The sequence below is a fragment of the Salarias fasciatus genome, chromosome 23, assembly GCF_902148845.1.
Source record: "Salarias fasciatus chromosome 23, fSalaFa1.1, whole genome shotgun sequence".
Taxonomy (NCBI): Eukaryota; Metazoa; Chordata; class Actinopteri; order Blenniiformes; family Blenniidae; genus Salarias; species Salarias fasciatus.
The window spans coordinates 24,077,911-24,092,469 of NC_043766.1; the positions used below are offsets into that span (position 1 = coordinate 24,077,911).

At 41.5% G+C, this 14,559-nt stretch overlaps 1 protein-coding gene across 2 annotated transcripts in view; it reads left to right on the forward strand.

Moving 5' to 3' along the window:
* Window positions 1-14,559, forward strand: part of ralgps2 (Ral GEF with PH domain and SH3 binding motif 2) — an 81,372-nt gene that overhangs the window by 18,712 nt on the left and 48,101 nt on the right. For both annotated transcript variants that reach the window (XM_030082653.1, XM_030082654.1), the window contains exons 2-5: window positions 6,694-6,770; window positions 8,402-8,532; window positions 8,820-8,927; window positions 9,592-9,642. In XM_030082653.1, coding sequence (XP_029938513.1) covers window positions 8,473-8,532; window positions 8,820-8,927; window positions 9,592-9,642 — 219 coding nt within the window. In that variant the 5' untranslated portion in view covers window positions 6,694-6,770; window positions 8,402-8,472. The remainder of the gene's footprint in view (window positions 1-6,693; window positions 6,771-8,401; window positions 8,533-8,819; window positions 8,928-9,591; window positions 9,643-14,559) is intronic.

Genomic DNA, 14,559 nt, shown 5'->3' on the forward strand with positions numbered 1-14,559 from the left:
CCTGGCACATGCCACTACTCAGAAGCTTGGCACTGTAGCCTCTTTTCAGTTCATTTGATGGATAAGCTGATACTGTTATAGGCACCAGTTGGGCCTTGTATTTGCTGCTGGTAGGTAGCTGCAGCTGTTGTAGTGTGCATTCATTTCTGAGGTAATTGTGTATGGGAGCTGGTTGAAAGTACAGACTGGAGGTGCTATCTAGGTCTTTGAGGCTGCTACATACCAAGTATGCAGTATTCAGTGTCACTAGGGGATGTGCAAGTGGGGAAAGGCCAGTCTGTAAAGCCTCAGTTTTTATTAACTTGTGGAGATGTAAAGATTGAGGCAGAAGTAGAGAAAGCGCAAGTCAGGCAAGTGTGCCTATCAAAACCATAATTGCACCACACAGCACACGCTTCTCTTAAAATGCTGCTTTAGAACCAGTGGAAATCATGATATTTTATAGTCATACAATGTTTATGCATGCTAGTGTACTTAAAATTCAGTGGCTACTTCGCATCCTTCACTTTACATTCTGATGCCAGTTGAGCAGGACAAGATGACCTACATTTCAACGCAGTGTGATTCAGCAGTCGACAGACCATGCTACATTATTTATGTGCAAATTCAATTTTTTGGCTTTAGAAAATGGGCAAAAAGCTTCAATTATACATCAGGTTGTAATGCTAATTGAATGTGGCGGTGGTCACATTGAAAAGGTTTACAGCTTCAGTATGTTTTTTTTTTTTTTTTTTGCAGTCCTCCAAAGCAGACTGCTACTGCATAGACTTATTCTGTATATAATCACATTACACTTTTATATATCTGGCATTGTTAACAACTTTGATTTTTAGTACATCAGTTTTCAGTTACTCTGATATTGTTGTTGTTAATGTGTCATGGATGTTTATTGGATGTAACTGGCAGCCACGCTACTACACTCGGCATCCATGCCACCTGAAGAGGTGATTAATGGCTGGAGCCTGTAACTGTCGTACAAATTAAACTGGGACCGAGTAACGTAAATCTGACAGCCATCTTCTGCCTGGGAACCACCGTAATTCAAACTAATGTTTCATTCGCTGTCTCACAAGTAGACGCTTTAAGCATTATTGGTACTCCTTTATTTGTGGAATAACTACTCATGTATGTGATGTGCATACATTTACATCTATTAGAATACACAATTACACCAGAGGGGATGTATGTACAGTATTTACTCCAGAGTGTGCTATGCATAGGACTATATGCATGATGTAAGCTGCTGCTGGTGAACACTGATCTGTATTGTACATCTTTAAATGCACCATATCTAGAGAAAGAGCAATAGGCACTGGTCAGCTTGTAGTTGCAAGAAATGCGCTGCATAAATACACAATTTCATAATTTCAGTTGTATGGTTAGATAGTTGTGACCTCCGAGTGCTACTTCCTGTGTGGACTCATTGTTCACGTCAAGGCCCCGAAGATAGTCAAAGATAGGCCAACATTAACCTGAGCTGAGGGTGCAGCACTGATGGTTGAAACGCTGGACGGAAACATCCGTTGTGTCACTGCTTTCATTGTTTGATTTTCTAAATCATGGTTTTATTGTGAAATGATATGGCTTAGTTCAGCTGCTTTCTGCTTTGTTTGCATCATGCGACTTTGGTAAATCAGGTATACTGTGAGCACACTTCTTGACTGGAAGGCTGAGCACATTGACGACAGAGTTATCTTGTAACTTCCTGTTTTGATCTATGAAAACTATAGCGTTGTTAGTTTTTGACTTCTGTCTGTATGCAGTCAGATATGTATGTGAAAACATTCACTGTTTTTGCACCTATGATAGTCTAAACTCCCACACAGCTACTGATATTCCCCTTAATGACCTTCAGAAGATACTGAACATCAGCGGCATGTTAAGTGATGGTGTGAAGGGGCTGGTCGTCATGTTCCCTCGACAGGACACACGTAGAAGCACACACCATTGTCCCTCTGCAGGCGCCGCCACCAACCTTTGCTTGAACAGCCGACCTGCTGAGTGGAAGCCATGTATATTGAACTGCTGTGATACACAGCTGTTACTGTGTGTGCGTGCTGGTTGTTAGAGGGCGTGCGCAGTCTGCACAGCCCCACTTAGCTCCAGATCAATGGTGTTCCCCACGGGAGGCTTGATGAGAGCCCAGAGAAAGTGAGAATCTCAATCCAGACTGGGATGGAATCACATTGCCTCAACACCACTGACTAAATATGTGGTGATTAACAAGCTTCAGAAAAAAAAAAAAAAAGTTCATAACAGTGTGAAATGAATATTTTGTTACAGGCCAACTTTTGGATTTATGGTACTGAGCCAAAAGCTCACTCTGTATATGATGTCTGTTTTTCAAATGTCATTGAGAACAACTGGTCCTCATAAATATGAGACAGATCAGCAGTTTGAAAGATAACAGTGGCAGTGTGAACAGTCAGTGCGTACGCTGTGTGTACTTACGAGGAGAAAATGGGGGGCACAGCTTAATTGCCTGACACATCCCTCACTGCTCAGCACAAGACACTGACCCACTTTGGCTCCCCCTGACTTTGGTGCATCTGCGGTACAATTTCAAATGCACAAAGTCCTGCATTGGCCAGGCACAACAGAAAGCATGCATCTGCACAGTATGCAGACAGAGGCAAAGAGGGGGTACTCAAAATTTCTATGTTAAAGCAGTGGGAAGAAATTCAGTCATTTCTGAATAATTCCCCATGTATATTCCATTGAAGAGGCAAGGATTCTCAGGTTTTCCTAATGGAGAGGTGTATTTTCGTTGAACAAAAAATTGAAAGACATTTGTGGCGCTCTCACAAAATGGATTCAGATTCAGGCTTTACGAGTCAACGACTTTGCCTGCGAAGCTTCAGGCCGGAGGCTGGCAGAGCTGTCACAACTGCTCTGTTTATGCCGATTGCTACACAAGTCCCACATGTGTGAGCCTCTATTCACAGTCCTCAAGCTTCTGACCTTTTCCCAATCACACTTGAGGCAATGCTTGTTGTTTTTATCTGGTTGCCCCTTGTGGGGTTGGAATTGAAGTAGAACGCTGACAAACAAAACAGCAAGTTGGGTTTAATCTTTTACCATTGCAATGCACAGCGTTTTTAAATGTAAACTTCTCAGTCTTATCATTATATTGTGCCGTCTGGAAATCACTGCCACAGTTTTGTTATGGCTATGGCAGATTAAGAAGTTATGAAAACGTTATTATACAGCTAACATCAGAAGCTGTTTCAAGGGGAGAACAGCTGCAGTTCCAGATACTAGTCAGAAGACTGATGGGACATTTCTGACACTTCAGACCATAATGTCATGCAGTTCCTTATTTGTACTTAATCCAATTTTCAGGAGTCAATTGTGATTTATATATTTGCTATGCTCATAAATTATTGATAGCCAAAATGATTTATTGATCACCAGATGGGTGGTTTTATTGTTTATCAAATCTAATAATCACTGCAGCTTTTAGTTTTATTGGTCTGTCGGCTGCCGCAAACTGAATCAACATAATCTACTTAATGTCTGCTTTGACACACTTTGCTTTCAGGTAGTCGTAGTCATGTTTCTTTGTTTTAAATTATTTAGATTTTTTTTAACAGGACAGGCGTTTTAGCTGTAAGAAAAGGTTGAGGTGGAGAAAAAAAGTCCAGAAGATGAACATCTCAAGGAGAACAGAGGACATACCAAAAAGTGGAGGTGGCGGGGATCCATTTTCAGGCCCAACGGAGACAGGAATGTAAAGGGTCAGTGCAGGATGTGGAATGCGTTGTCACATGCACAGATACGCTGGCATGTGCATGACGACACCCTCGGAAAACACTTGCTAACACACTTTACGCCCTGCAGCAGCAAGGCCACTGCCTTTTGTGTTTTAACTGTACAGCATGCAAATGTCAAAAGGCCGCCTGTTATCATGAATAGAGGGAGAGGCAGCCGACTCTGAAAGGTCTGATTCAACAGCACCTGCTATGCAGTGTAATGAGTCATATTTATCTTCAAAACAATGCATCCTCTTGTACAAGCTCCAACCTGAGCCGCTCCGCTCTGTCACTCTTCCTCTGTTATCCTCTGCCTCCTCACCTAATCCTGGCTCCATCCTCTTCAAGTCTTATCCGTGTGATGCTGAAGCGTTGTCAGCCCACCTTGTTATTTCCCAGCCTTTTCCAAATACACACCTATATGCTTTTCCTCTGCGTGCCTAGTGTTGTGACAGCTGAACATTTAAACGTTCCTTGTACTTGAATCTCGGGGGTTGAAGCACAAGGATTCCAACACAGGGGGATTATGTCGCCAAACACAACACATTCCAGCTAAGCTCACAGTCGGAGGTGCAGAGGTGACACCAGGAGCTGAGAGGGCTACGCTTAGCTCAACAAGTCAGGATCGAATACAGAAGCCGGTCACAGAGAAATTGCTCCCTTTGTTTTTCAAGTAGCTGAGCCAGAGGTGTGGGCGTTTATAAGAAGTAGTAAAGTTAAGCGTAAACAGACTCACAATGGTTAGGATCAAGACTGACAAGCAGCTCAAACAGAGAACAACGTGACTGGCAGCAAATGAGCAGAAACCAGCCATCACCTGAAGCTGTTTGCACGGCTCAGGGTGCAGACAGTCCAACACTGTGTGACAGTGACATACAGACTGCAGATATGAGCATTGTGTCTTTCAGTTTCACTTACATATTGTCTGTTTGCTTATGATAAACTCTGAACAGTCAGATGAGATTTCTGTAAACAAGTACAAAAATAAATACAATAAGCAAATGTTTTAAAGTTTATTATGATATGTGGGAGGTATCCTCAACTCTGCTTTGTTGGTGAACTTTACATCTCCGTGCAGCAGGATAAGAACCTGGAGAGGATGAGGATCTGCTGGCGAAAGACCAGCTGTGATGTGCCAGCATGCAGTATATGTCCATAACACATCTTGGGTCTTCACACACTCAACACACAGGCATGTGTCTACTGGATAAGTGAGACACCTACTGGTCAATGTGAGTCATGTAATGTCATGAAAACATGCAGGCAAGGCGGTACAGACGGAGTAACACAAGAATTACATCCGGCACATGATAGTGGATAAGCAACCAGTGCTATTCAACAGTTGCACTTATTGTACACTCTGCAGTCATACTGACAAGTTTATAAACCACAATGTCTATTTAAAAAACAAAAGCCTTATTATGTGCCATATTAATCAAAAGTATGAAACCCAGCACAGTGTGTTCCCAATATTTCCTTCATTTTTCTAGCTGATATTCATCATGTCAGATTCAGATTAGTTTCAGATAGAGGCAATTGGGACACCTCAGTCTGCCTTCTGTTGTGTGTCCAGTAAGTGAAAATTACTAGAATGTGAAGTGACATTTGTTAAATGATTGCTGTACATTTTAACTAAAGGTTATATTTGGAGTGAAATTAGAGTTTGTGACTATGTTACATATGACATACCTGACATATAGTTATTATCAGGGTGGTTATTTATTGCTGAATCAAAGTTCACTATGGTTAGTGTTACTTTTAAATCGTAGCAGTAATTGAAACCATGGGAACCTACAGGATGTTGAACATTTCAGGGCATTAAACTAATAGTGGAAAGCAGTGCACTGTGCTATTTCCTATCTTATGCTCACGCTGAATTTGAACTGTTTATTTTTATGAGAGTAAACCAGACTGACATTGAGCAATGGGCAGACAAAAAATACGACTGTAGATAAAAATGTGTGTAATTAATGGTCAACATTGCAGTTCTTCTTTCCTCCAGTCGTCCAGAATTTCTCGACTTTTTCCGTAGATGTGTTCTGGCTCTGAATTTTACTTCTGTACCTTGTTCAGTTTTATGTTGCGCTTGTAATTTAGTTCATTTTATTTTTCATTTAGCTGTCAGTGAAATGATTTCAGGATTTAATAATCTGGAAAGAAAATAATACATTTTAAAAATTAAGAAAGCTAAATATAAAGTTAACTTGGGATCCTTTTCAGTAGTAATGGGAAGATGGGTTGTGAGTTGAACTGCAGTGACGGGTTCACTGGTCTGGACTGTTGTGAGCTGAGCTGCGGACGCGACTGTTTACTGGTTGGTCCACATCCAAACCCTCAATTATGGTCATGGACTTTGTAAACCTCATGTGAACTACCAAGCAAGAAAGAAAATGGAGGATTGAAGCGAACTGCTCTGTGGCATTGTCTTCTGTCTTTACGTGTTTTAATACCACTGTTTTAGGATCAACGTTTCAGGATATTCTAATAATAGATACATAGATTTCCTGTAATCTTTCTGTAAGTTTCCAATGTAAAATGATACATTTAGAAATTATAAAGTAATGTATATCCATATAATCTGATTATATAATAAAATGTAATATGGTTATCTGAGGGCTGGTGGTAACATGCTTCCAGAAGATGAGTTTTTACGGCCCAGTCTGTCAAAGTGGGGAATATAATCTCCACTGTTTGCTCAGTTATGATGTCTCATTGATTGCAAAGCTGAGGTTTCCACGAGAATACTGTTTTTCGATGTCAGCCTTGTCATATTGTTGCAGTTACCGGTTGATTTGTCAAGGACTTTCTGATTTAAATAAAATCAGCTGTCAGGCCGGTTGTGTTTGTTACTTTGGGCTGCGTGGGTTTTCCTCACAGTCAGAACAATCCTGCTGCCTTCCTCACGGTCTCTCCCTTCTCTCCCTCTCTTTTGTCCTTTCAGCTTTCACAGAGACGGAAGGAGTGAGCATCAGAGAAAGCCGGGCACTGATAGCACTATGTGTATCTGACACACATCTGGTAAGTATACCCTCCTATTTGCCAAGACAGGCTATTTTTGGAAAGTTCACACAGGTGCAAGTGTGCCTGGAGGGTTATGTGTTAATCATTCTGTAATCTTCTTATGATTGCAATCCTATACATTAGACTGCAATAGAAGTGGATGCATTCTGGATGATGGCAGAGAGTCGTAGATGCAGTCTGACTCATTTTGGACAAGTGTATGTTTGAATTGATTATGAAATTTATCAGTTTTTCAAATGCATGCTTATGCATGCTTAACAATCACAGAATTTTTAGTGTTGGAAAAGAGTGTGTGTGACCTGTGTATTTGCATACAGTGGCTGTAGATGTGTTGTTTTAATATATTACTGGGCAGTCTCAGATGACAGGCCAAGCTATTGATATAGGACCTGGACTTTAGGTGGTTACAGATGTGAGATTTCGACTTGTAAACACAGACAAGCTATTGCTTCCTGTACAGTTGTACAGCTGTCCAGTAGCATGAGGTGGACAGACATGATGAACCAGTGTTTGCTCCTGGTCTGACAGGCTGCAACTGTGGACGGCGACTAATGGTTCTTAAAGCACAGGCCATTTAAGCTTGAGGCCAGCCGAAAAGACGCACATAGGAACAAGCACACACACTCACATTGTCTAGCACACAAAGGATGTCTTTTCAGGCCCTCGGTGTTTGAGGCAGCTCCTTATTTTTTCTTTTTTCATTGCCATCTCTCTGTGTGCCTTTGGCAAAGAATAGTCTGCGAGGTGTTTTCAGTGCCAGGCAGAGAAGAATAATAACGCACACTACAATATCATCTTAATAAGATGTCATATGAAGCTGACATTTTTTAATTCCATTTATTGAAGATTTACACAGCTTAATATTTGTAATCCATTCCCTAATCAAATATGTGAGTAATGAAAATCTGCCAGGATCAGACTGAGATGAGCAGCTTTGATTGTTAACATCCTTTTTCACAGGAGAAAGCCATTTTGACAACTTTATTTCAGTCTTCAAAGAACTTCTCAATAAATAAACTTTGTGCTCCTTTTAGGAAACGGAACAGGTTTTGAGATGTGCGTATTCTGAGCTTATACCCAGCTGACAAAATGGATGAAAACATTAACTAGATTAGCGAAGCCTCAACAGGTTAGCCCTTGAGTGGCAGTAGGAAAGGTAAGCTGTTTAGTGTTGTGGATCTGACACTCCAAACCGCTCTCACAGAATGCTCAGCCTAAGCTCCTTCTGTCCCGTCCTCTCTGGAGCATAATGAAGAAAAGCTGTGAGTGTCTCCGTCCATACGGCGTGCACAGGCCTGCCGCGGCGGCGTTATCTGTCAATACTCTTAATGTCATCTCAAGTTCAGCCTCAACTTAGTTTTTCATGGTCCATTTAACTGATATGTGGTGAGGGAGTTATGAACGGATGACGCCCTCCAACCACTGGGTGGTGCTATTTACACAAGTTGAATGACTGAAGGTAGTGACGATGATAATAATACTGAAAAAAGTTTATTGCACCATTCATTCTCTGCTGAACTTCTGATGTGTGTGTCTGTGTGTGTCTGTGTGTGTCTGTGTGTGTCTGTGTGTGTCTGTGTGTGTGTGTGTGTGTGTGTGTGTGTGTGTGTGTGTGTGTGTGTGTTCAGAGGGCCAGGCAGGCGTTGCTATAGCTGAGGATGATGACTGGTCTCCTGTGCTAAAGCTAGAGGGTGTGGGAATGATGGACCTCCCTAATGGCCAATCAAGCATCACCAACACTGCTGCCACTGTCTCTGAGGTTAGTTCCATCAAATTTAACGTGTCTAACTCGCATTTTTTTAAATGAAGTCATGTGCTTGATGCTCAGAGCATCTTTCAGTGCCCAAAGGTTTATTTTCACCTTAATAGGTGACAGAACGCTGCTAGATTTTTGTTTTTCTGATTGAATGTGCAGGTATTTGCCTTCTTCATTGTTTTTTTTAAATCCCTGTAGTGACACCACTTTCGTTATTTAGCCTTTTTCTTAACAACACAGCCATTGGTTTTGACTGCGTGTGCATGCATGCGTGTCTCTTTGTTTTCCAGAAGAGCAGCAGCTCAGAATCTCTCAGTGATAAAGGATCTTCAGAGCTGAAAAAAAGTTTTGATGCTGTCGTGTTCGATGTGCTGAAGGTCACTCCTGAAGAATATGCTGTAAGTAAACTTCTTTTCGCGTATCTGGCATTGCTGTTCCGTGTGTTTAACCTCTGTGTGTGAGTATTTCTAAATGAAGAGTTCAGCAAACAAAAAATGGGATGTGCTGACTCAAGACCTGAGGAGATGGGATGATGGGGAAGGAAATGGGGTCAGAGTTTGGTTCAGCAATAATTGATGATGCTCGTCGGTGCCAAGCAGGCACTGATTGAATTCTCCTAGTTGCCTCTCCGCAAACGCTCCACGGATAAAACCAAATTTCCAAGGATTTAGTGTCATCTTTGGTGCCCAAGAAATATTTTTTATAAAGCAGAGAAAAATGTTCTTTAATATTTTTTTAATGATGTTGAAATGCTCTCATGTTGGTCATTACAGTTTTCTGATTCAGCCACAAGAGGGCTCTGTCTGTCTAGGATCGCCTCTTGAATTTTCTCACTGTTCCCATATTTTATTTAAAAATAAGAAAAATCTTGAGAGTAATAGTTTGCACACTGTCACAAGAACACAGCCTGTGTAACAAACGCAGCGTTCCAGCGTTGGGTTCTTATTGTTCTGCAGACTCGCTGCATGACAGCAGGTACTTTGGGAATTGTGACAAGGTGATGTTTGTATGTTTGCAGTCTGAGCAGAGTATGTCTAACAACTGCTGTTTCGTTCCCTTCAGGGCCAGATTACGCTCATGGATGCTCCTGTGTTCAAAGCCATCCAGCCAGAGGTGAGCTGCTGTCACACCTTTTGACGTTAGAAGTGCGTTTCGCCTTTCAAATCGACGCCGTGTGAAATCAAGTGGACTCCTCGAGGTTCTTACAACAGCAGCAAAGAGTTCAGGATATTTGTTACAAAACCAATTAAGAAATGACACAGTGCGTAAGAAAATACAGTCACATCAGCAAAACTGAGACTGTGTTCTCCAATTTACTAATAAATCAGTTTGAAGTTTTGTGTAACGTGATCCTGTTGTTGGAACCTCGTCTCTGATTTAATTTCATTCTGACCGAAAATACTAGTCTGACTCCAATCTGCAAAAACTTGCTACACAGTTTTAGTTTATGTCTTTGTAGAGTAGGATTTATGCCGCAGCAAGATAATGAACCAGAACACACCTCAAAGCTTTGAAAAACTACTTAAAGAGACCAAAGAGTGCTGAGCCTCATGGGATTCCCTCCACCGTCACCTGACCTCAACCCCATTCTGCCTTTATGGGGCACTTAAAGACAGGGGAAGCCAAACATTCCTGACATGACAAGAAGCTCTTTGGGGTATTGTCAGATCAGGCTGGGATAACATGGGTTGTCAGGTTTAGGACAAGCTTGAGTTCAAGACGTTTTTCACAAATTTGACTTTTAACCCAACTTGTAATGAACCACATGTAAAAAGATGCAAACGTTCATAATAGATGTTCTCTCTCAGATGTTATTACTCTGCTGTCGGATATGCAAGTATTCGTTTCATCTGCTGCTGCTGTTGTTGTTAGAGGACATTGAAGAGAAAGCTGCAGCGTGTACGTATGGTCAGGATCTCAGTGCCAAGCTGCTGCAATGACAGTGTCCACACATTCATAGATAATAGTTTTGGATAGGAATGTAGCTGCACCTCACCTATATTCACACACCTTGTCTGTGGCCTCAGTGAGAGCCAACCTAATCTTATACTTGTCCTCGTTGAGCTCTTTCCTGACAGCAGGCATGGATAGCCTGTGTTTAAGGTTTGCTGCTGCGGCCTTAGAAAAGCAGCAGTCAGACCGCAGCCTGGGGTTGTGTGGTACAGTCTGAATTATGACTGCAAATGCACAGCGCTTGCTCTGCATGACTCTTACTGCTGTACTGCTCTGTGGATCTTTGCAACTGATGAAATGTAAAGTGCACTACAAATCATAATCATTATTATTCTTGTTATAGTTATTGTTATTAGCAACATGTTTACTTCTAAAGTGTGATCTTAAATCCACGTTCAGATGTGTCGAAATAATGATATCAGTTTTCTGTTGTCCTTTGTGAGATTTACAAATATCCCATTTAACCAGAGAGAAGAAAAAAAGATTTCACACTGAAGTTCCTAAATGGCTTTAATCAAACTGTATTGGTCTTAGTTTGTTTGCTTTGAGTGCAGAGTGATGTGGGGGGGGAAAGGGGGAGAAAGTGGTTTGTAGTCTGTAAAGGAGTCGCAGGGCTGATTGAGGGGGCAGGCTCTGAAGACGATGAAGGCTGCAGGCGGGAATGAGAGCAGGAGCAATGTGAACAATATATGCAGAGTGACCTGGCAGGTGGCAGAGTGGACGAGAGAGCTTTTTCTGCTCTTGCTGCGCCTTTGTCTCTGAGTGCTTGCTGGAGGGGGGGGGGGGGGAAAGAGAAAAGAGTACACGACTAAAGCTAAAAGGAACTCAGCTAGAGTTTCCACTGCTGTCAGTCTTTTTTGCAGGCACATGATGGGAAAAACAGGTGTGTGTGTGTGTGTGTGCGCGCACATGTATGCCTACTTATTCACTGTTTGCCTGAATGGGAAAATATTAAATAACTGACTTAATGCCTTGTGTTGTGTAATACTGTTTTTGCCATTTCTGTGTTTCAGTCTCTCTAAAGACAGTATCACTAGAGTAAATTCACATGTGGTTGCAAATGAGGGGATTCATGAAAATAAATAGAAAATATTCTTGAGGACAGTCTAGATAAGAAAGCAAATGTTTTGCACTATTGATTGATTGATGTGTCATTCTGTTGAGATGAGAGAGTGGAAAGAAATAATGTTGTGTTAGCTTGTGTGGGGTGTCATGTCGTCACTTCATTTTGTTCAGTTGTCTTCAGGGAGTGAACATTCTGTTGGATATAATATCTGCAGTTCAGCTTCCTGACAGTTCCAGATGTTGTTCAGATGGTCTCGAGTTGAGTTTAATAACAAACTGAAGAAAGGTCAAATTTTCCATCCGATTTATCCCAAGTGTTTCCAGTCTGGGACGGTGTTGAGTATTTTTTTACTGCATATACATTGTAAAGATATCTTTTGAGATTGAACATATGTAGAATTACAATTCATAGCACTAACACCAGCAGTCATTCTTGCTCTTCCAGGGCGGTAGTTATTTCTTTAATAAATGCACTGACAACTTGTCAAAGCTGAATTAAACTCATAAAAACGTGGCTTGCTGGTGTTATTAAATTATTCTTCTTCTCACTCCATAAACACATCATAATCGGCCTATTGCTTTAATGCCAGAGTCACAGCAGAATGAGGATGAGGATGCGAACATTGAACTTACATGTGTTCTTGTCACACAGGAATAGAAAGTCTCACGTGAGGCGACAGCGTTCCCCCATATGCCATTGCACTCGAACAGGGGATCTCATTAACATGAGTGCTCCAGTGCTGACATGTAGCAGATGTATGGACAGAAGCCCGAGAGCACCAGCCAAGTACTCTGGAAGAGGAAGAAACAGATAGCTGTCTTTCATGATAGGAATAAAAGTGTACATGGGATTCATAGATGGATACACCAAGATCAGTGTGAGACAGTGATAGAAAGTCTAGCCAGCGCTCTGTGAGCAGGAAGCAAAGCTCACCACCTCTAACTTTTATTTCTCCCAGACACCCTCGGTATAGGGATGTGGGAGAATTTGTAGTTCTGCAGGACGGTATGTCTCTTTGATATCAGGAAGGCCTCGGGAAATTTGGAAAATCTGAGTTAAGCAAGTGTCATTGTGGCACAATGGACTGCAGAGACAATCAGCATGTAAACACATCTGCTTTTTATGTTGGTCACTAGTTGTTCCATGCACGGGTTTCTCGTAATTCACTTTCTCTGCATAATGGACCCTCATCAGTACAATATGGGAAAAAAGGGACAGCCAGAAAGTCACTGCATGAGTTTTGTGCTGTTTGTTTAGAGTTAATATGTACTGCAGAACATTCTGATGTTTAAGCTACAACCTCTGACTGAGTGTTATGTTTCTTGACTGTTTGTTTACAAAGTGAAATGCCATTTAGATGACAGGAGGGATCACAGAGAAAAAAGTACACAAGGAACTGCTAGCCAGTCATTTACCTCATCTGAATGTACAGAGCAGCGGACACAAGCGGGATGCGCCGTGAGCTGGTTGTGTTTATTGAGAGCGTGCCGGCATGTGTAGCTGCTTGTAATGACCTGGATGATCAGCTGACAGAAAATGAAGTGATGTGTAAAGTAGAAGGAAGACATGTGCAGAACAGTTTTTTTCTGAAATGGAAGAACAATGGAAGATTTTCTTCTCCCTTCTTTCTCTCTTTTACTCTCCCCGTAGGCTTTTTTTCTTCTAATTTCATAATCAGACACACAGCTGGATGTTCGGAAAATAAAGTGATTGATTTGTGCAGAGGAGCAGGTTGCCTTTTGTTTTTAGAATACAGACATGACAGCAGCCAAATCAGTAATTTAGTGGCTTTGGCTGCCGGGTTTTGCTTGATCTCTCTGGGAACAGCTATCGGATTGCACTTTCACGTACCAGTGAGAAGTATGTCAGTTCCTCGCATGTCTGAACTGAAAGCCTACGAACAGATTGAAGGTCTCATGCGAGTCGTGGAGACGATGATGACTTAAAGTTGGAGGCAGGTACCGTTACGCGTTCCTGGGTCCATCGTGCCTTCAGGCATAATGTTTTCCAGCACTGATGGCGAGATATCCGTCCCATTGAATGTGAGGTTTCTGCAATGTTGACATGAAAGAGCGTCGTCTGATCGTTTAGACTCTCTTATAAAATGATCATTTGTTATTGGATGGTAACTTATATACAACCAACACAGGAGATTGAAACACTACAGAAACAATTTTTTCCTTTGTCAAAAATGATTTTGGCCTTGAGTGAGGTGATTTTTTTTTTTTTCCTACAAGCATATAAGATTTATTCTAAGTTAATATGAGGATCTTTTGCAAATGTACAATATCTACACTGAACGACATGCCTGAGCAGAATTTACTGTATTACTGTAAAAATAAAAAAAGACCATAAATTATATGTACTGCAGGTACTAAATTCATGCAAAGGTAATTCTTTCCATGATGTTCTCAGCAGGATAATGAAGGCCGCTGCCGTCCTTTCCAAGTCTGTACTTCAGACCTGTCTGACTGTAACCAAAATATATTTATGGTTTTTCTTCTTTCATTCTTCTGTTTCAATTCGGTCCTGTGTTCTGTCTTTTTTCAGTTTTACCAGAACAGATGTAGAGCAAGCAGATCTCTCGCTAGACTAGTGTCACAATAAATGTGACAGCCCCTGAAAATCACATAGGATTAATTCATCTCCGTGCACCCACATGCGTTAACAAGCAGATGGATGCAACTCTGGAAATTCCTCAATAAATCATATCTCTGCAATCTCCTCTCCTTTTTTCGCCAGTCATTTTGAGTCTCGCTTCCTCTCATCCTCCCCATCTTCATTCGTTTGGTGCTCTTCCATCCTGTTCCTCGTATTTATCAGCCCTTCTTGTGCTGGCCGGTCGCCTGCAGCTAATATTCCCTGGGATCCTCACACACAGTTTTCATTTACAAGGCAGACAAAAACAAAAGGCCTCGCTTTGGTATCTCACATGAGCTCATCGCAATTTGTGGTTTAGCTGCAGCTGGGTGTTTCATTTTATCCCATTCTTTTTAGAAAGACAGCCTATA